The following is a 21,839-nucleotide window of genomic DNA, read 5'->3' on the forward strand; positions in this document are numbered from 1 at the left end:
TCGCTAAGGGGGCGGGGTTTGGGCAAGACATTGAGACAGGATCTGCTGCCACACAAAATGCTCAGTTACTATGAACAATGCATAGATGCCATCTGGTCCTAATATCCAGGGGCAGTGCCAGGGTCTTTAAATGAAGCCTATATTTCAGTACTAACCAGCTGCATAGTATGATCCCTCTTTTTATTTTTATTGGATATAATGCTCACTATTAATTTTATGTGGTTTATTAGTTAATATTTATTGAAGTGCTGTATTTAAAACAATTAAAACATTTTTTAAGTTGAGTAAACATTACATTGGGGATTTTAGTGCATGATTGGATAGATTCAGCTGCACCAGAGGTACAAGTGTCCATGGGAATTATTTCAAAATGTTGACAACTATGAAGATGTATGTTATGTACATTGTTACAGACTTTCAAAAGTTGTTTCACTAACAAAGGCGGTGTGTGTTATGTTACTCTATAATAGCACCATACAGATGGGAATCAGTGTAATATTAAAGCTGCCTGTCTAACAGTGGCTGGTGGGCATGTGCCCCCCCCCCCCCCCCCCCCCCCAGGCCAGACCCATAGTGGGCTACCTTGGGCTGGGTCACTGGACCACCTGCATTTTTTTCCTTTAAAATGTTTCTAATATACTACTGAGTCTTGCCCCCCGGGTTAAAATTTGCCAGCCCTCCCCTGCTATCTAGGAAAATAAATTCCCAGGTGGCTCCTCCTACCCAGTTTCTCTGAGAGCTCTGGCCTAAAACAGGGAGAGAGTTATTTGTGTTAGAGGACAAATCACAAGTCGCAACCAAGAGATTGCAGCCTGTGAATGGTCCTCACACACCAGTCATTTAAAGATGGTGGCCTTTATTTATTTTCCGTTTCTGCGTGACACAACCAGTAGAGCTCCAGGGACAACATCTGCATGTAGCCACCCCTGTAGCTCCAGATAGTGGGAGGAGCCATCTTTACAAAAATGTTTCATAAGGTCGTGATGCAGCTTTAATGTATGCAGAGGTGGATTACACCAATGCCACATTCACAATCATTATTTTACTAGCATTTGCATTTTGTTTATGTATACATTTATTTTAGTTTTGCTTTATTTACTTTGTCTATTGAAAACATGTAAAGCATGAATAAGATGAGGCAAGTGTATTCTGGGATCCTATGCAGCAAGAATTGTGGTTTTACTCTATAATAATATTTTTACATTGTATATTGACAACTACAACAACAAATATTTACTTTAAAGCTAAAGTTTAATTACTGCTTAACTTCAAGGCTTTAAACCCTCTCTTTGGGGAATGCCCAAGGATTCCTCTGTGCAGTTAGTTAGTTGAAAAAGACATATACTAATTAAGACACACAGTAGAATACTAATCAATGAATTCACCAGAGACCAATCAAGAATAAACTCTTATTAGGGGTTCATTGAGGGCTGGTTTGAGTATCTAATTTAGTATATTTTGGGGGTCATTTAAAATATGTAAATGCTCTTTCACTGTAGTATTTGATTGTGTGGCATGCGCATACAACAGTGTTATGCCAACTTGCATAAGTCTATTCAATCTTGCTGAGTAAGATGAGATTGCAACACCTTTAAATGTCTTAGGCTAGGGTACACACTGGAGAATTTTCTGACCAATCAGTGTTCTACAACGACTGTACCTATGACTGAAGGTCCGACCGGTCGGGTGATTCATGCATACACACTACACACGATTTACCTTCAGATCTGTGCTCTTCATCTAGTCCTATAGTCGTTTAGAGAATGACAGAATAATATGTATTCATTCATTTCTGTCTTACTGATTAACCGCCTTGTTATAGCTATCCATATCTATATCATAGCAAATTTCATTAGCTTCTGTGATTCTGAAACAAAACATTCAGTCTCAGAGCGAACTAACGAATTATTCCATCTACCTCACTCTCTACATTCAGTCACCGGGACAGGTTCATTGCCGGCATCGGCTGAAAAGACCATGGGCTAGATTTACTAAACTGCGGGTTTTAAAAAGTGGGGATGTTGCCTATAGCAACCAATCAGATTCTAGCTGTCATTTTGTAGAAAGTACTAAATAAATGACAGATAGAATACGATTGGTTGCTTTAGGCAACATCTCCACTTTTTTTAAATCTGCAGTTTAGTAAATATACCCCCATGACTCTGTAAACTCTATGGAGATTGTAATCGTGAGTGCATACATACTACATGATCGGAAGGTGATTGGAACGAGATTATTAAACAGTACGACCAAGCAAATGAAACCACAATCGGCACTTTGTAACGACTGTCATTCATCCTGTAAGTAAACACACTAATGCGATATGTGGCCGAGCGGTCATTTATCGGGTGACTGGCCCAATAATTCGCTGAAAAACCAAAATTAAATTGCCCCACCATCACCCCAGAAACAAAATAGCACTCACCAATTAACCACCACCTACCCACACACACACTACATTGCCACAAGCCCCCTGTGCCATCACAACCGCACACACTACATTGCCACAAGCCCCCTGTGCCATCACACACACACTATATTGCCACAAGCCTCCTTGTGCTATCACACACACACACTACATTGCCACAAGCCCCTGTGCCATCACAAACACACACACTACATTGCCACAAACCCCCTGTGCCATCACACACACACACACACACACACACACTATATTGCCATAAGCCCCCTGTGCCATAAAACACACACACACTAAATTGCCACAAACCCCCTGTGTCATCACACACACACTACAATGCCACAAGCCTCCTGTGCCATCACACACACACACACACACACACACACACACACACTACAATGCCACAAGCCTCCTGTGCCATCACACACACACACACACACACACACACACACTACAATGCCACAAGCCCCCTGTGCCATCACACACACTACAATGCCACAAGCCTCCTGTGCCATCATACACACACACACAGACTACATTGCCACAAGCCTCCTGTGGCATCTCACACATATACTACATTTCCACAAGCCTCGTGTGCCATCACACACACACACACACACACTACATTGCAAATAGCCCCCTGTGCCATCACACACACATACTACATTGCCACAAGCCTCCTGTGCCATCACACACACATACTACATTGCCACAAGCCTCCTGTGGCATCTCACACATATACTACATTGCCACAAGCCTCGTGTGCCATCACACACACATACTACATTGCCACAAGCCCCCTGTGCCATCACACACACATTACTGTGCCCCTTCATGACCATGCTGTGCCCCCTTGTGATCACACTGTGCCCTCCATGCTGCTTTTGCTCTTCCCTTCACCTGCCCCCCCTTCATAACACTATGCCATGCAGCTTTTGCTCCCCCCTTCATCACCCTGTGCCATCCTGCTTCCCCCCTTCATCACACTGTGCCATCCTGCTCCCTCCCTTCATCATACTGTGCCATCCTGCCCCCCCTCTTCATCACTCTGTGCCATCTTGCTTCCCCCCTTCATCACTCTGTGTCATCCTGCTTCCTCCCTTTCATCACTCTATGCCATCCTGCTTCCCCTCCCTTCATCACTCTGTGCCATCCTGCTCCCCCCTTCATCACTGTGTGTCATCCTGCCCCCCTCTTCGTCACTCTGTGTCATCCTGCTTCCCCCAGCCCCTTCATCACTTAGTGCCATCCTGTTTCCCCCCTTCATCAATCTGTGCAATCCTGCTTCCCCCACCCCCTTCATCACTCTGTGCCATCCTGCTCCCCCCTTCATCACTCTGTGCCATCCTCCTCTCCCCTTCATCACTCTGTGCCATGCTGGCCCCCTTTCATCACTCTGTGCCATCCTGCTTCCCCCCTTCATCACTCTGTGCCATCCTACTTTCCTCCCCCCTCCCTTTATCACTATGTGCCATCCTGCCCCTCCTCCCTCCCTTCATTACTCTGTGCCATCCTGCTCCCTCCTCCCTCCCTTCATCACTCTGTACCATCCTGCTCCCCCACCCCCTTCCTTCATCACTATGTGCCATCCTGATTTCCTTCCCATGCCTCTGTTTCATTACTTACCTTCCTATTGGCTTCTTTCTTATCTTTTCTTTTCTTCTCTTCTTGTCTTCTGTCTTCTTTCTGGCTCCTCTCTGCACCGCTCCTCACTGAAGACATCATGCACGACATTCAGTGTGAACGAAGCAGATAGGAGGGAGGAGGGGCGCCGGGCCACAATCGAGAGGTTTTTTTTTTCATTTTTTTTTTTTTATAGTACCCTGCTCCCCCCACCAAAGAAGAGGACGGAACCATCAGGAGTCGGGGCCCACCAGGGAATACCCCGGCTCCCTTGGCGAGCCAGTCCGCCCCTGATTGCTTTCCTTGTTATTATGTATCTTGGTTTTGTTTTGCCTCCCTGCAAATGTAAAAAATTCAATAGCAAATCTTCAATGTAAAAAAGAAATCTCAATAAAACAACTAATTTATCATTATATATATATATATATATATATATATATATATATATATATATGGCAAAAATTCTGTAGTAAGCGCTCCAAATTGCTCCAATCTACAAGTCTTCTGTCAGCTACTCCAGCTGAATCACCCAAAACAGATAGGAAGAAATCTAGAGAAACAGATATAGCCAGAGAGAGCTGATAGTGTATTATTGCCAGGTACCATATATTAAATACATTTAAAATATAAACTGCATACAATTGATAAATGGAACGTATTATCTGTATAAATGGTCCAGACCCGGTGTGGTGTGCCACAGGGAGACTGTCTTCCATTTATGGACCAGATAAGCAATATTACCTTCTTTTTATTGTAAGGGTTTTTAACCATTGGTGTAATAAACATTTCTTAGACTATTCTACACATGTGTGGCCACTTGTTGTGGCTTGTTATTGTTTCTCCTCAGGTCTATTTTCCTTTTCACATTGGATTTGAGTTTAAGTGACATCACTCTAGCAGACTGAAGAGGGATAAGTGAGGAATTTATACAGAGAAGCATCGCTTCATTTACCAATTGTATGCAGCGTATACTTGAGATTTTTATATTATATGGAACCTAGCAATATTACACTATGAGCGTCCTCTGGCTCTCTTTGTTTCTTTATATATATATATATATATATATATATATATATATATATATATATATATATATATATATATATATATATATATATATATATATATTGTGGCAAAGAGGCATGTTTGTCACACTTCCTCTATAAGAAAATAGATAAAACCCCAGCTAGTCTGCAGACAGGGTTACATTTTCCCTGTGATCCTCTTTCAGCACATACACACACACACACAGGTGTTCCACATGGGTGTAATTGGTTTTAAGTGTTTGGGTAGAGGATAAAAACACTGTTGGTATTTGTGGGCGGGACCACCGATGCCAGGTAGTGGCCGGCTAGTAGTGAGGGAACTACAGTGTAGCCAGACGTAGGGTTGTTGGAGTAATGTGGTGATTTTTCTGGATGTGTCTGCTGTAACCAATGCTGAAACTGTTTAACCCATTCTGACAACTGCTAATAAACAGTGAAATGGTTCAGTCAAGCTATGTGAGGCTCCAGTGAATGCTGTGCTTTATCACAATATATATATGCACGTTTTGAATTTCACAATTATTACAATTTCCTTTATAATCTCCCAAATCAACCTTGCACCACTAACCACAGACCACAGAACAGAATCTCGAATTAATAGGTTTCTACTACCCAATTTAAACCAACACCCAATAGATCAACCGAGTGGAGAAATTACCTTGGAGAAAATTACACTTACCCTACAAGAACTACAATAAGGTAAATCCCGAAGTCCAGATGGGTTCTCAGCCATATCCTATATGAAGTTTTCTGTCTTGGTTTCCCCCTATCTGCATCTCTATATAACAAAGTACTCCAAGGTAACCCTTTCTCCAACGAAATATAGGACAGTCAAGGATAGTCATGATTGACACAAACAGGGCAAGTACCCATATAGCTGTGCTAGTTATGGGCCCTTTTCTCTCTTAAGCAACAATATACAGATATATGCTAGAATATTGTCTAACCGTTGAACCAAGTTCTCCTGTCCTTGATCCATTGTTATCAAGTTGGCTTCATCCCAGGGCATCAAACCAGGGACAACACAAAGGCAGACATAGGGCCTGATTTATTTATATTTAAGTCACGCATACTGAGTGCAACGTGCATTTGTTTTAAAACGCATGTAAATCGGCTCTGTGCACGAATTCATCAAACAACGGATCTGAAGACACATACGCTGACGAATTTGAGTTTAGGTCTGCTGTGCTTTACTACACAAGACACTGCAGGATACGTCCAATACCTATGTGTACTATAGATTCGCAAAAGAACGCACAGAGAAAAAAAACTATTAAATGAATAATATAGAATATAGGCATTAATGATAACTAAAAAAAAACACTTTTTTTTCGGTTTTATTTTTTTCCCATAAAATACATTTATTAGGATGTTCTTAATGTCTACTGAATATAAAATACATTTTTACAGCTGCTCCTGAATGCAAACACATGTATAGGAAACTGTCATCACTACTGATCAGGACTTAGACTAGCCCTGTAGCTGGAGTAAGAGATGCAACAGAACAACAAGTAACTTTGCCAGAGCTTGATGCGGACGTGCCTGCGTGCGCTTGAGCTTGGTACACCCCTACTGTAAATTTACTATGGCTGAGCACCCCTTCCCCGTCCCGTTCCCTACCTGAACTCGCAGCCTGTCTTAAGGGAAAAAAATGGGGCCCATGCAGGGGCGCACGGAGGATTGTCGGGGGGGGGGGGGGGTTCCTCCCCGCCGACCCAAAAAACCCGAGAGAGCTGCTGCGCATGTGCAGCAGCTCCGTTTCGCCAGCGCTGTCCAATACAGCAGCACGGCGCCGTCTAAGAAGCGTCTGCGGCGGTGCTGTATACAATACAGCACCGCCGCGGACGCTTCTTTGACAGCGCCGCGGCTGCTGTATAGGACAGTGGCCCCTTAGTTAGCGCAGGGGGGGGTTTCTAGAGACTCAGAAACCCCCCCTGCGTGCGCCACTGCCATGTTGTTGTGGTAATGGAGATAATCCCAGATCTAGGCACGCGTGTGATTTTGTGTATGATATGCTCAAAATCAACAGATACGTGCCTTGATGAAACTTAATATAAATCAGAACCGCCAGCAATTGTCCTCTATCCTGATGCTGACAAAGCATTTGATAGAATCTCTTGGAGTTTATGTTCTATACTCACATAGCTGTTGGTATTTAAGAAAACTTAAAAAATCTTTTTGGGTATAAATTATCCAGGATCCTCAAAGATTGAAATACTGAGCTTCTTTAGAGAATTTTGTAATATGGACTTTTAATGATTTCCATACAGATGTATTGTATATAAAAGAATCATGATACATATTTGATTATTGGTTTTAAAGACTTTTATTGTGATATTGTGTTTTTTTTTAATAAATTGACATATTTTTTATATATCAGTGCTTTCATTTCCTATTTGTGCTCAAATTCATATGTGGAGGTCCTGCTATGTTCAGTTCAGGAAACTGGTGTTGAAGAAAATTAAATTTTATGTTTTTGACTGTACATCATATTTGTTAAAAATCTCCACTCTGGGAGATCCTGGATGGGGAGGGTATCAAATGGCACGTGCAAGGGAAGGTGGTGCGGTGCGGAAAATTGCATCATTTTGGCCCTTTCCCACGGTACGGAATACCTCAACCATATTATCGCACCACGAGGCCAAAATGACACAACATTCTCAGCGAATCGCATCATTGACTCCCACGTCCTGCCTACTTCACTATAAAACCAACAACCAATGTCAGCTGGATCTGGGACAAATACCTGCTCTCCCGGGGGTCTAGGAGAACTATTCAAAATTGGGGAGTCTGCCGCACATTCCGGGCCAGTATACCCTACACACACTTGGGCAGGCCTGGAACCCATGAATCTTTAGAGACAGCCAGCCATACTCCTGGTAACATACATTACTTCAGTGCACAGGCACAATGGGATAGGTCAGTGGTTCCCAAACTCTTTCAGTTTGCGGCACCCTTAGAGTCTCCATAATTTTTCAAGGCACCCCTCCAAAATAATTGCCGAGCAGTCCCATTTTATAAGTAGTTAGGTCAAAATAACGTAATAAGTATTTAGGTCAGGACAGAAATACTTAGTAAGTTGTTTGCAAAAATAATACACATAAATCCAAGGTAAAAGAATATTTTTATATATTTTTTTCAATTCTATTTCTGTCAAATAATAATTTACAGCTAATATTAAGAGGAATAAGATCAAACAAAATAAAACAACATGTACAAAAATCATCACACTGCCCCTTCACATTTACACTGTGCCCCTTCACGATCACACTGTGCCAGTTTCCTCCTCACACTCTGTGTACCCCTTCATCCATACACTCTGTGCGCCCCCTTCATCCACGCTCTCTGTGCCCCCTTCATCCACACACTCTGTGCGCCCTTCATCCACAGACTCTGTGCCCCCTTCATCCACATACTCTGTGCCCCCTTCATCCACACACTCTGAGTCCCCTTCATCCACACACTCTGTGCGCCCTCCTTCATCCACACACTCTGTGCCCTCCTTCATCCATACACTCTGTGCGCCCCCTTCATCCACGCTCTCTGTGCCCCCTTCATCCACACACTCTGTGCGCCCTTCATCCACACACTCTGTGCGCCCTTCATCCACACACTCTGTGCCCCCTTCATCCACACACTCTGAGTCCCCTTCATCCACACACTCTGTGTGCCCTCCTTCATCCACACACTCTGTGCCCTCCTTCATCCACATACTCTGTGCCCCCTTCATCCACACACTCTGTGCCCTCCTTCATCCACACACTCTGTGCCCTCCTTCATCCACACACTCTGTGCCCTCCTTCATCCACACACTCTGTGCCCTCCTTCATCCACACACTCTGTGCCCTCCTTCATCCACATACTCTGTGCCCTCCTTCATCCACACACTCTGTGCCCTCCTTCATCCACATACTCTGTGCCCCCTTCATCCACACACTCTGAGCCCCCTTCATCCACACACTCTGAGCCCCCTTCATCCACACACTCTGTGTGCCCTCCTTCATCCACACACTCTGTGCCCTCCTTCATCCACATACTCTGTGCCCCCTTCATCCACACACTCTGTGCCCTCCTTCATCCACACACTCTGTGCCCTCCTTCATCCACACACTCTGTGCCCTCCTTCATCCACATACTCTGTGCCCCCTTCATCCACACACTCTGTGCCCTCCTTCATCCACACACTCTGTGCCCTCCTTCATCCACACACTCTGAGCCCTCCTTCATCCACACACTCTGTGCCCTCCTTCATCCACACACTCTGTGTCCCCTTCATCCACACACTCTGTGTGCCCTCCTTCATCCACACACTCTGTGTGCCCTCCTTCATCCACACACTCTGTGCCCTCCTTCATCCACACACTCTGTGTGCCCTCCTTCATCCACACACTCTGTGTGCCCTCCTTCATCCACACACTCTGAGCCCCCTTCATCCACACACTCTGTGCCCTCCTTCATCCACACACTCTGTGCCCTCCTTCATCCACACACTCTGTGCCCCCTTCATCCACACACTCTGTGTGCCCTCCTTCATCCACACACTCTGTGCCCCCTTCATCCACACACTCTGTGCCCTCCTTCATCCACACACTCTGAGCCCCCTTCATCCACACACTCTGTGCCCTCCTTCATCCACACACTCTGTGCCCTCCTTCATCCACACACTCTGTGCCCTCCTTCATCCACACACTCTGTGCCCCCTTCATCCACACACTCTGTGTGCCCTCCTTCATCCACACACTCTGAGCCCCCTTCATCCACACACTCTGTGTGCCCTCCTTCATCCACACACTCTGTGTGCCCTCCTTCATCCACACACTCTGTGCCCTCCTTCATCCACACACTCTGAGCCCCCTTCATCCACACACTCTGTGCCCTCCTTCATCCACACACTCTGTGCCCCCTTCATCCACATACTCTGTGTCCCCTTCATCCACACACTCTGTGTGCCCTCCTTCATCCACACACTCTGTGTGCCCTCCTTCATCCACACACTCTGTGCCCTCCTTCATCCACACACTCTGAGCCCCCTTCATCCACACACTCTGTGCCCTCCTTCATCCACACACTCTGTGCCCCCTTCATCCACATACTCTGTGTCCCCTTCATCCACACACTCTGTGTGCCCTCCTTCATCCACACACTCTGTGTGCCCTCCTTCATCCACACACTCTGTGCCCTCCTTCATCCACACACTCTGTGCCCTCCTTTATCCACACACTCTGTGTGCCCTCCTTCATCCACACACTCTGAGCCCCCTTCATCCACACACTCTGTGCCCTCCTTCATCCACACACTCTGTGCCCCCTTCATCCACATACTCTGTGTCCCCTTCATCCACACACTCTGTGTGCCCTCCTTCATCCACACACTCTGTGTGCCCTCCTTCATCCACACACTCTGTGCCCTCCTTCATCCACACACTCTGTGTGCCCTCCTTCATCCACACACTCTGTGCACTCCTTCATCCACACACTCTGTGCCCTCCTTCATCCACACACTCTGTGTGCCCTCCTTCATCCACACACTCTGTGTGCCCTCCTTCATCCACACACTCTGTGTGCCCTCCTTCATCCACACACTCTGTGCCCTCCTTCATCCACACACTCTGTGCTCTCCTTCATCCACACACTCTGAGCCCTCCTTCATCCACACACTCTGTGTCTTCCTTCATCCACACACTCTGTGCCCTCCTTCATCCACACACTCTGTGCCCCCTTCATCCACATACTCTGTGTCCCCTTCATCCACACACTCTGTGTGCCCTCCTTCATCCACACACTCTGTGTGCCCTCCTTCATCCACACACTCTGTGCCCTCCTTCATCCACACACTCTGTGCCCTCCTTCATCCACACACTCTGTGCCCTCCTTCATCCACACACTCTGTGTGCCCTCCTTCATCCACACACTCTGTGTGCCCTCCTTCATCCACACACTCTGTGCCCTCCTTCATCCACACACTCTGTGCCCTCCTTCATCCACACACTCTGTGCCCTCCTTCATCCACACACTCTGTGTGCCCTCCTTCATCCACACACTCTGTGCCCTCCTTCATCCACACACTCTGAGCCCCCTTCATCCACACACTCTGTGCACTCCTTCATCCACACTCCGCCGCTCTTCATCCTCACTCTGCCCCTCTTCATCCTCACATTGCCCCCTCCTTCCCTTTCTTTACTTGCCATTCATGGCCTTCTTTCTTCTTTCTTCTTTCGTCACAGGGGTGCCGCGGCCAGGAAGAAAAAAAAACACAAAACTTACTAATCCGGCGGCGCCCGGGACCCAGCATCCTCCTCTCTCCTGCCGCTTCTCACTGAATATGTCGGACGTGATGACGTCACACCCGACATTCAGTGAAAAGCGAGGAAGTAGGAGGATGCCAGGTCCCGGGCACCGCTGGAGTGGTAAGTTTTGTGGGGGGTTTTTCTTCCTGGCCATGGCACCCCTGTGACAGCGGCCGCAGTACCCCTGGGAGCTGCGGTGAACACTTTGGGAACTGCTGGGATAGGTCTTGTTCTACACATTTCCACTCCAAACCCAGAAATTTTCCCCCATAACCCAGCGACTACTAACCTGTGTTATCTTTCACATCCATACCAGAATTACTAACTCCTTCACAAATTAGTGACAATGGCTGGAACTAAACTCCCTTCACCATCCCCCCCCCTCCTTCCCACCCTTCCCTCTCCTTTATCAAGATCTCCCATAGATAAATAATGAGTCATGCTCAGGAATGTTTCCTGATAAAATATTTTTTATTATATTAACACTTAATTGCACTGAACTTGAACCCTTGAACTTGAATCCAACCAATCCTGTCTTGGTCTGTTCTTTTTAAACACTATGTTATGTTTGTTTACTTGGCAAAATACTGAACTATAAAGAATAAATCTGTGTTGTTGTAAAACATAATTACATTTATCTGTAACCAGGACAACTGTATATGATGTATCCAGGGCCTACTTGAAAACAAGGAGCAATATAATAATAACAATTTAATATTTAAATTAAATAATATAGCCAGGCCTGGATTAACCATAGGGCTAACTGGGCTACAGCCCAGGGGCCTATGGCATCCAGGGGGCCCTTGAGAGTGCTCAGCAGCAGTATTGATCGGTCGGGGGCAGGGGGCGCCCCCGGGGCGATCAGTGCTGCTGAGCACTTTCACTGCGGTCCTTCCCCGTGCAAGCTGTAGTCTCCTTACTGAGGAGATCTCGTGAGTCTCACTCTCACGAGACCTCCTCAGTAAAGAGTGTACAGCGTGCCGGGGAAGGAGGTAAGTGCCGAGGGGGCAGCTCGGATCACCGGGGGATGGGGGGCCCTCACGGGGGAATGGAGGCCCCCTTAGCCCAGGGGCCTCCATTCCTTTAATCCGGCACTGAATATAGCAAACAGATGAACGGGCACCACTGGGACCGTTTGGTTTGTGTGAACACGGCTTCTGCAGCTCACAGGGGAGGAGGACGTAATCCATCCACTACAATGCAGCAGATTAGGACAGAACTTTGTCATTGTGCTCTATCTAATTAACTGATCGGATTGCAGAAGCAGAGTGCAATATATAACTACACATAGCTGCTCGGTGGTTCTGAAACAGTTTGCCTGGTGATATCTGTGTGTCAAAATACCAGGCTGAATGTAGCAAAATAATATAGGTGTGATACAGGAGATGTCTTTCTAAAAAAAAGTTGACGGATAGGTATTATTTCATACAATTAACACTGACAGCCTTTCATTTGGAGAGTCATATATAACACATTTTGCTTTTCGTAGCCAGAAGAACCTAAAACCACACAAAGGTGCCAATTATTATATTGAGGCTGTCACAATATTCCACATGGGAGCTCTACTATAAAACAGTAAGTGCTATCCCCAGTCTAATAAGATATAGTGTCTGCAAATCTGTCAGCCTGTTACTGACTCACCGGTTTTCCCCTGAACTTCCCCTCTTCAGCTGCACATGTCTGACACACATTAAATGTGCTGAGAATGCTGCACACAGAGCACACAATTGTCATACTTCCCTGACATATAAATGTTTAACATTTCTTGGTCCATTTCAACTAACGATTACAATCACTGTAAACAATAATGTGATTTTGTGACACAAATTCTTTCCTGTGTATATTAGGATATATACACTCAGTGGCCACTTTATTAGGTACAGTTGTACTCCTGCTCGTTAATGCAAATATCTTATTAGCCAATCAATTAAAAGCAACTCAATGCATACAAACATGCAGACATGGTCAAGAGGTTCAGTTGTTGTTCAGACCAAACACAAGAATGGGGAAGAAATGTGTTCTCAAGTGACTTTGTTCGTATAATGAGTGTTCGTGCCAGACGGGGTGGTCTAAGTATCTCAGAAGCTGATGATCTCCTGGAATTTTCACACACAATAGTCTCTAGAGCAGGGGTCAGGGAACTTTTTTACCTTTTACCTCAAAATATATTTAGATACGCCGACGTTACTCCCTTGATTTGAAAGGAAGGAAATCAGATATTATTAATTATTGGAATTCCAAAGTTTATTGAATCTATTCAAAATTTCTTTGAAAGCTTCAACTTCAAAACTTCAGGGTTTGGAGAAATTATGTTTCTTCATTTTTGATACGAGAGCATCAATATTGGGGCATTTTGATGTCAGAGCAATTTGGATACAGTCTTCAGCGTCCAATCCATTTCTCTGCTTTGTTTTTATGTTCGTTAGAGTGGAAAGGTAGCAACTTTTTGACTGCCTCCTCATGTGCAATTTTGAATACCTTTGCAGCTGTTGACATCCAAAAATATGACAGATTTGCTTTGTTTTCCAATGCAATACGTGCTTTATTATTGCATCGAAGCTCAAGAAGCGCCTCTGCCAACCCTTGAGGCTCTTCTGGTACAACAGCAATTTCACATTTAGAAAGGGGTCTACAATCCAACTGACAGCATGTGAATCAGCAGCATTACCCCCAGGAATTTCATTTTTACCCCATTTGGGGTAATTTACCCTTGTTCCCTGACCACTGCTCTAGAGTTTACAGAGAATGATGTGCAAAACTAAAAACAGCCAGTGAGTTTTGTGGGCGGTAACTCCTTGTTAATGAGAGAGCAGGGGCGCACGCAAGATTTTAAAAGTGGGGGTTTCCCCCCTGAAAAAAAAAATAGAGAGCTGCTTGAACAGCAGCCGCAGACGCTTCTTTGACAGCGGCGCGGCTGCTGTACAGTACAGTGCCGCTATATAGGGGCACTGGTTAGCCCCCGATCTTTGCGGAGGGGAGGGGTTTCTGGAGAACCAGAAACCCCCCCCCACTGCGTGCGCCCCTGAAGTGGTTAGTGGAGAACGGCCAGACTGGTTAATGCTGACAGGAAGAGCAATTCTGAACGCACAGCATGTCAAACCTTGAAGTGGTGGGGCAATCTACCATAGTGGCCACTGATTATATTATATATATATATATATATATATATATATATATATATATATATATATATATATATATATTATTATCCCTGGAAAAAACTGTTATATCTATGCTTAAAAGGAAAACACAAACATATGAGCATGCAAGAGTAACAAATCAATAATCCATTTTTTATGAAGAGTGTTCGTCCTTTGTGATATAGCAGGAAAAATAGTTTATATTTTTGAATTTCAAGGGTCTAGTAATATCCTCATGAAATGGATCAGTATATAATAAAGCCAAACACCCTTTCAATTATTTCCAGTCTTCACAGGAGCCAGTCTTGATTGAGCAGCACAAGTACGAGACCCTCCCTACTCATGATATCCAGTTCCCAGATGATTATAATCAATGTGGTAATATGAACTGAAAGTTACCTTTAGAAATATAATATAGTATCTAGACTTATCTGGAAAGCCAACGACCCTTCTCGGCATTTGGGATGTTGAAGCAATGAGTAGAGAAACAACCGCCCTCTGTCCCCAAGGGGGGTCAAAAATTTCCCCTCTGTGTATTATATATAATAAATACTTCTACAAAACACAAAATATATCAGAGGGCATTCTGTACTGCAGATAATCCTCTAAGCCCCAAATAGTGGGCCCTTCTAGCCAATCATCAAGCGTCTTAATGTGTAGATTAGAACATATATTTATTTGTATGGTGATGAGTTAATAGTCTACTGACCCATACAATTGGATAGAAGTACCATTTCCAAACGTCAAGTTGTGAAATATAGTACAGTGCATCTACACAGCCTGAATCCTCTAACATGACCTACTCCACTCAGTCCAAAATGCTTTACATCTGATTGTCCTACTTATTTTACTATTGACTTGACCGAAGCGGAAGTAAGTAAAAATTAAAACACACCACTCAATCAGCCCAGGCAACTGCAATATGAAAATAAGGAGGGAACTGCAGAGCACAACATGGTGTTTAGCATAGGTCATGTTACATTCTTAGCATTGGTACAACATATATAGCATGTATAGTTAGATTTATCCCGTAACACAGTGCTGCTGGAAACAGTTTGTACATGTCTTATACAATTTTAGTATGTGAAATGTCAAATAATTGTTCTACACCAAAGATTTTTCTTCTCTAACCCAATATACTGTATTATCTGCTGAGATTGTATTTTTCCAAGTAAGCCGGACCATTCGGGAAAAAAAAAAAAATCAGTTCAATATACTTTAGGTTGGAGATGTTTTCTGCACTTGTTGCTAGGAGACTTCCTAGCACTGCTAGGAAATCAGTCTGTTCATTTCACCTCAGTTACTGTGTTGTTACACTGAGCATGTGCTTCATTAACTCATTCAGTACATCTAAATATCATGTATCTAGGTCAGAAAGAATAAAGCTTTTTGATCTCTAATTGTAGCGGTCTATTGTTTGTATGGTGGAGAAAAACGTTCAGCTTTATTTAACAGCTCTAAAAAGTTTTAATTTTAAAAATATTGCAAAACTGACACACAGAAGTTGAGACATACATTAATTTTTTATGTATCTGTTATGTGCACCAACATGGCCAGCAATCCCAGATAAAAAAAAAACCTTCAGTGTGGATGTAGCCTAATTTAGCATAATAACAAACTATATAAGAAAAAATAATTAAATTCAAAAGATAACTTAGATTTTATACAATGCAATTGGTGTTTTAATATTAAGGGGGGGGATTTAGCTGACCTTCTAAAAGGGAATTTTGGCTATCAGTATTGTGGAAATGGGAGCGGCTTGCTACAGGCCTCTAAGGGAGGAATAGGCTATTTGGCAAAAGACTGTATACCAAAATATATAAAGGTGTAGCATTACATTTAGGTTTTTGTTACGTACAGATCTGAGACATGATAAAATAAATGTATAATGTAATTTTACTTACATGCTTTAAAAGAGTCTTCCATAGCTACAGCAGAATGAACAGGAGTTACAGAACACCTCAGGAGACTTCCTTTTAAAGGCAAAGTGGGAGTGTCTCCAAGGCTGTGGGAGGAGTCTCTCGACTATAAAGACCTTTACTGTGCAATTGTGCATTGCAACCGATGCCAGTTAGTGGCCGGCTGGTAGTTAGGTAACTGCCGTATAGCCAGATGTAGGTTGCCTGGTGTTGTCCTGATGTTTGATGTGTTATTGTGATGTAACAATAAACCACCCTTTTGATTTGCAACAAGGAGTTGTCCATGTTGCTGAAATTTGCAGGGTGTTCTTGCAACAAGTGCTGTCAGAAGTGCTACAAGAAGGGCGCGTTTGTTACAGTATTTACAATGTACTAGAAAAATGGTAGTGAGATTCTAAAGTGTTGAAGGACTTTAAGACATTTTCCTCTACTCTGGCACTTCAATATATGTGCCCTTGGTATTTTTCCTTGGGGGTGCTAAACCAATGAATAGATAGGAAAGTGAATCCATTTAATTAAAAGGCATTTAGGACAGAAAATGTAAACATTTTATTTGGCAGTTTTCTTTCAGTCAGGTGAATAAATAAATGGAAAAGTAACATTATTTATATCTCTCTTGTCAGATGAACATAGGCAATATACACAAATATGTACAAATTGTTAATGCAAAGACCAGTCAACTATTAAGTTTTGTTTTTTTAGAAAAAGTACAACTCTCAAAATCACTATACATGACAAATTAATTAACGAGAATCAAGCAATGCTTCTGCTCTGGTATTCCCAGCTTCTGAAGCCAGTCATCCAGACGTTTGTCAAGAGTAAGACTTATCATGCATTTTTTTTTCATACTGTTCATGTTAGAATGTCTTTAATGTCATTAGAATTTCAGTGGTCATGCACTCAAGTCAATTATAACATGTTCGTATATTTGTGTAGCTCCCTTAAAACTCGAGGCAAACAGGAAGTCGTGTTTATCTATGGACACGTGGGTGAAGGACCTGGGTGCTTGGATATTTAACTCTTGAAATTTCACAAACTTTCCCTTATCCACATCCCAGTGAAACACTTGGGTGAAGGAATAATCGCTCCCCAGGATGGCATATTTGTGGCTGTTAATTTCTAAAGGCTGGAACACCATTGACCCACGAGATGGCATCCTTTGGATATCTGAAACCATCGAACCTCCTTCCCATTTAATAACTCTGGAGTCCCCAATGAAACGCGTAAGGCAAAGGTAGACATCATCCTTGTTGGAAAAGTGTTTAACGGCATACACATCCTCTGTGTCTGGAATTTCCGCGTGTTTGGAAAAATTATTGTACTTCTTGTTCCACTGGTAAATAATTGGACGTTGCGAGCTACTAGACAGAATGAGATGTGGTTTGTTGGCAATCTCAAGGTACTCCACATCTGTATCTCGATACCACATATGTACAGATTGGTGGGAATAAAATCCATTTCCATTCCATTTGTAGATTGTAGTGCAACCAGCTTTTGAGCTATCAGCCACCACAAAATACCAATTATCTTCTATCCTGAAAGTCTCAATGTCATTAGGCTTGCGGATCTTGATGACCTCGATGTCTTGAATCTTGATAAATTTGTTTGCAAAAATATCTCTTTTGTAAATATGAGAACCACCAAACAACTGGGCCACTATAACGTAGAGCTGCTTCTCAATGACTATGGGTTTGCAGACCACGGTAGAGGTGCCTGGGTTGACAGAAAGAATGTAAATTAGACTAATGGACATTGGTAAGCCAGATGTCATTTTTCATTAACTACACACAACGCCTACCTGTGATGTTGTCATAGTTTCTAAAAGACATCTCCACGTGGTCCCATTCCAAGAAGACACATTTCCCAGTAAAGGGCTGAGCGATGACCACATATTCATCATTCATATAGGTGAAAGTGTCCACCGACAGAGATTGATAGGGCAAGGATTTATACATGGCGAATTCTGTTACACATACAATTCCATGATTAGTTTACATGACAGTTACTGATTAATAAATATGGTTAAATAGAAAGTATATGGAAACTTCTAATTTACTGGAACATGTTAATAAATTATGATTATTTTCCATTTGTTTTTGTTCCCTTTTTTATTGTATTTAGCCAAAAGGATAAGAATAACATATTCATGTTGACCATTTGTCATTCATTTGTACTCAATACACCTGCCCTCTAGACAAGACTCAGTGTAGGCAAAACCTGACCCCAAATGGTATCTTCTTATAGACATGTTTTTCCCATAACATGTGTTTTGTTTCAGATTTACAGATTTCCTTAAGAGTGGAAGGAGATAGCATCTTAAGAACATCTGTACACTGTATTTGAAGGATAGAAATGCTGCAAATATAGTGAAATTAAATCATCCCCATGAACATATCCATAAAAGTCCCAGATTTTCAACATACAGTCACAGTTTTTGGGGTCCAAACATTAACAAGGCTTGGGTTTGGCATCAACAAATTTGAGAATGGTTCGGTACATCAGTTGTGATTTGGGAGGAGTCGGTGATCAGGGCTATTTTGTCCTGATGTTTTTAATGTGGCATGTTGGGTGTTATGTGGCTTTACTCTAAGAAGGCTTATCATATGAAAGACAACGTTTTTATGGCTTAGCATTTTGTGGTATATGTCATGTCAAGCGTAGTCTAATCCATCATTGTACTTAATCTGAAAACCTCTACTTTGAAAATGTTTTTATACTGTATACATTGTACAAGGGCTCATTTAATATGAAAACATCAGGTGTCCACATTCTGCTGTACATCTATATATTTAAAACGATATCCAAGTTTATACAATGTTCACCTTGGCCGTTTATACCAATTTCACTCTACTTATTAGAGGCTATAGCAGCAAATATTTTCAAAATATGCTGTTTTATATTTAATTAATGTGGCATTTACATTTGGGTTAAATATGAATGGTCCCTGTACATAATCACACAGCTTTGTTTAGTACTTAACTTCATTTCTTATTTACCTGTGGTTATACAGTCAAAGTCTTTGGCGGACAGGCTGTTGATTTTACGCCCTTTATATTCAGGTGGACTTTCACAATATATCTGTTCTACCGTTGCGTTGGTTTTATCCAGCCACTCTACCAGCCATTTCAGTTTGCAGTCACAATGAAAGGAATTGCCCCTTAGGTCACTGAAATATATCAAGCACACTACATCAAAATTAACAGCTACCAGTCCATCAGGATGTAGTTTCACATTGGATCCCCCTCTGTAATCTCTTTTATACACAAAGAAATCTGCTCTAAACACAGAGTTTCTGTACTTTAGGCTGAAGACTCCAGAGTGAAATGAACATAAGAACTGTTTCAAGCAAAACGTAGCATCAATGGTATTGAGTAGAGTAAGGATAACACTAATGTTAATATTTACCCATCTCTCCCAATTCCCCAAATGTAGACCATTGGTTGGGGACTAACCCTTATTTGGGTGCTCCAGTTTCATCCTACAAAAATATACTGGCAGGTTCATTGGCTGCTATCAAATTAACCCTAGTATCTCTCGTTCTGTGTGTGTGTAGAAAGTAGACTGTACTCCAATGTGGCAGTGACTGATTTGAGTGAGTTCTCTGTACAGTGCTGTGGAATTAGTGGCGCTATATAAATAGCTGATGATAATGATTTGGTTACTGGTCCACCACATCTGTCTGTAGAACTAACAGAATGCTGCCAGACATGGCTTCATTAAACCTGTTATATTTAGTAATATTTTATCAGAGGTCATATATAGGACATGCATACCCAGGGCTGTAACTAGGGCTGTGCCATAGGGGGCGACCGCCCAGGGAGAAACGCTGAAAGGGGACACAGATCAGGAATATTTTTGGTTAATTTGGTTAAAATTGAGGGTTAGGGGGGCAGCATTTGTCTTTCTCGCCCCAGGCGCTAGAATTCTACGTTACGGCTATGTGCATACCTACATGTCCAGGTGTATCCCCTGCAATCTATTTGTGTGGTTGATTGGATACATATTTATGTGGTTGGAGTCTGAATAAAATGTTTCAGTGGAGTTATCACTAAACAATATAAAATCATATGTAATCAGGCAATCAGACTGTCGCAATATATTCTCTGCACGCCTGTTGTTATCAGCTGGGCGTTATGTTGGAGCTCTCGAGTGGGATAAATCCTTATTTTTGACTTGAGGTTGTACTTGGTGTAACACTTACACTTTTGCCCAGTGCGTGTCTTGGGATTTTTCCGCCACCCTGCAATCTTAGATGCACTTCTAGTTTTCTATGGTATCTCCAGAGAGCAGAAGGTAAGACGTTCACCCTGAAACGCGTTGGTGGTGTAAAACTAAGGCATTTTGCTACATGTATCCAGTATGCTTCATAAATAAGGTGTGTTCTCCATTCAGCTTCAATACTCACACAACTTAAACTCCAGCTATTTGTATTCTTTACTCTGTTATTGTTATGTGGTTCACTTTAAATGACGTTCTTGTGCAGTAGTCTTTTGCTTGCAACGTGCTAACCTCAACTTCTGTGATAAATGTAATTGAAATATTTATGCAGCAATATTCACTCGTAATGAGAAGATGGACTGGAATGAAACATGTTTCATTTCCCTTAGAAGCTAATATTTATCCTATAATAGTTTTCCTCATGTGAATTACTCTGCCAGTAAATACTATCCAGACATATAATTAATTAAGGGTTTCCATTACACAAATCTGAAAGAAAACTGTTTATGGATTAAATAAAAGTAATATGATATTCCAGATCCACTGGGGATTACTGACAATGTCTGTGGAACATAGGAGTTTCCCGCATTGAAATGCACCAAAAAACACTACAGATAATATTGGGCCTTAAGGAAAATATACTTTTACAATTAAGTTTTCCTTATCTCTCTTGCTGGCCTGTATAAGCCAGATAATTTGTTTAACCTACACTTGGAGGTATATTTACTAAACTGCGGGTTTGAAAATGTGGAGATGTTGCCTATAGCAACCAATCAGATTCTAGCTATCATTTTGTAGAATTAGTACATTCTAAAAAATAAATGACAGCTAGAATCTGATTGGTTGCTATAGACATCTCCACTTTTTCAAACCCACAGTTTAGTAAATATACCCCTTCGCTTTTAAAGCAAATTGACTGTATTAGATAGAGGAGTGTGCAACACCACAAACTTCCAGCATCTGTTTGATAGGAGCATAACATTACATCTTTGTGTTGATAGAGGACCCTGCTCCTTCCATTATCTAACTCTCTGGCTTCCTGCTTGTCTACATTTCCCTCCCCATGGCACTGCCCCATCACATTCAAAAGTGTCCTTACTTGCTCATTCATACAAGTGGATACTCCACGGGCATCCACAAGATCAGTGCACTCATCTCCTGAAATAGACTGTGCTGCTGTGGATTTCC

General features: G+C 42.7%; 1 protein-coding gene across 2 annotated transcripts in view; it reads right to left on the reverse strand.

Annotated features, from left to right (window-relative positions):
* Nucleotides 1–15,471: 15,471 nt before the first annotated feature.
* LGI1 (leucine rich glioma inactivated 1) overlaps nucleotides 15,472–21,839 on the reverse strand; it is a 33,975-nt gene continuing 27,607 nt past the window's right edge. For both annotated transcript variants that reach the window (XM_075216136.1, XM_075216135.1), the window contains 3 exons: nucleotides 19,430–19,599; nucleotides 18,232–18,396; nucleotides 15,472–18,146 (listed from right to left, as the gene is read on the reverse strand). In XM_075216136.1, the coding sequence (XP_075072237.1) occupies nucleotides 17,326–18,146; nucleotides 18,232–18,396; nucleotides 19,430–19,599 (1,156 nt within the window). In that variant the 3' untranslated portion in view covers nucleotides 15,472–17,325. The remainder of the gene's footprint in view (nucleotides 18,147–18,231; nucleotides 18,397–19,429; nucleotides 19,600–21,839) is intronic.

Source organism: Mixophyes fleayi, chromosome 6, assembly GCF_038048845.1.
Source record: "Mixophyes fleayi isolate aMixFle1 chromosome 6, aMixFle1.hap1, whole genome shotgun sequence".
NCBI classification, from domain to species: domain Eukaryota; kingdom Metazoa; phylum Chordata; class Amphibia; order Anura; family Limnodynastidae; genus Mixophyes; species Mixophyes fleayi.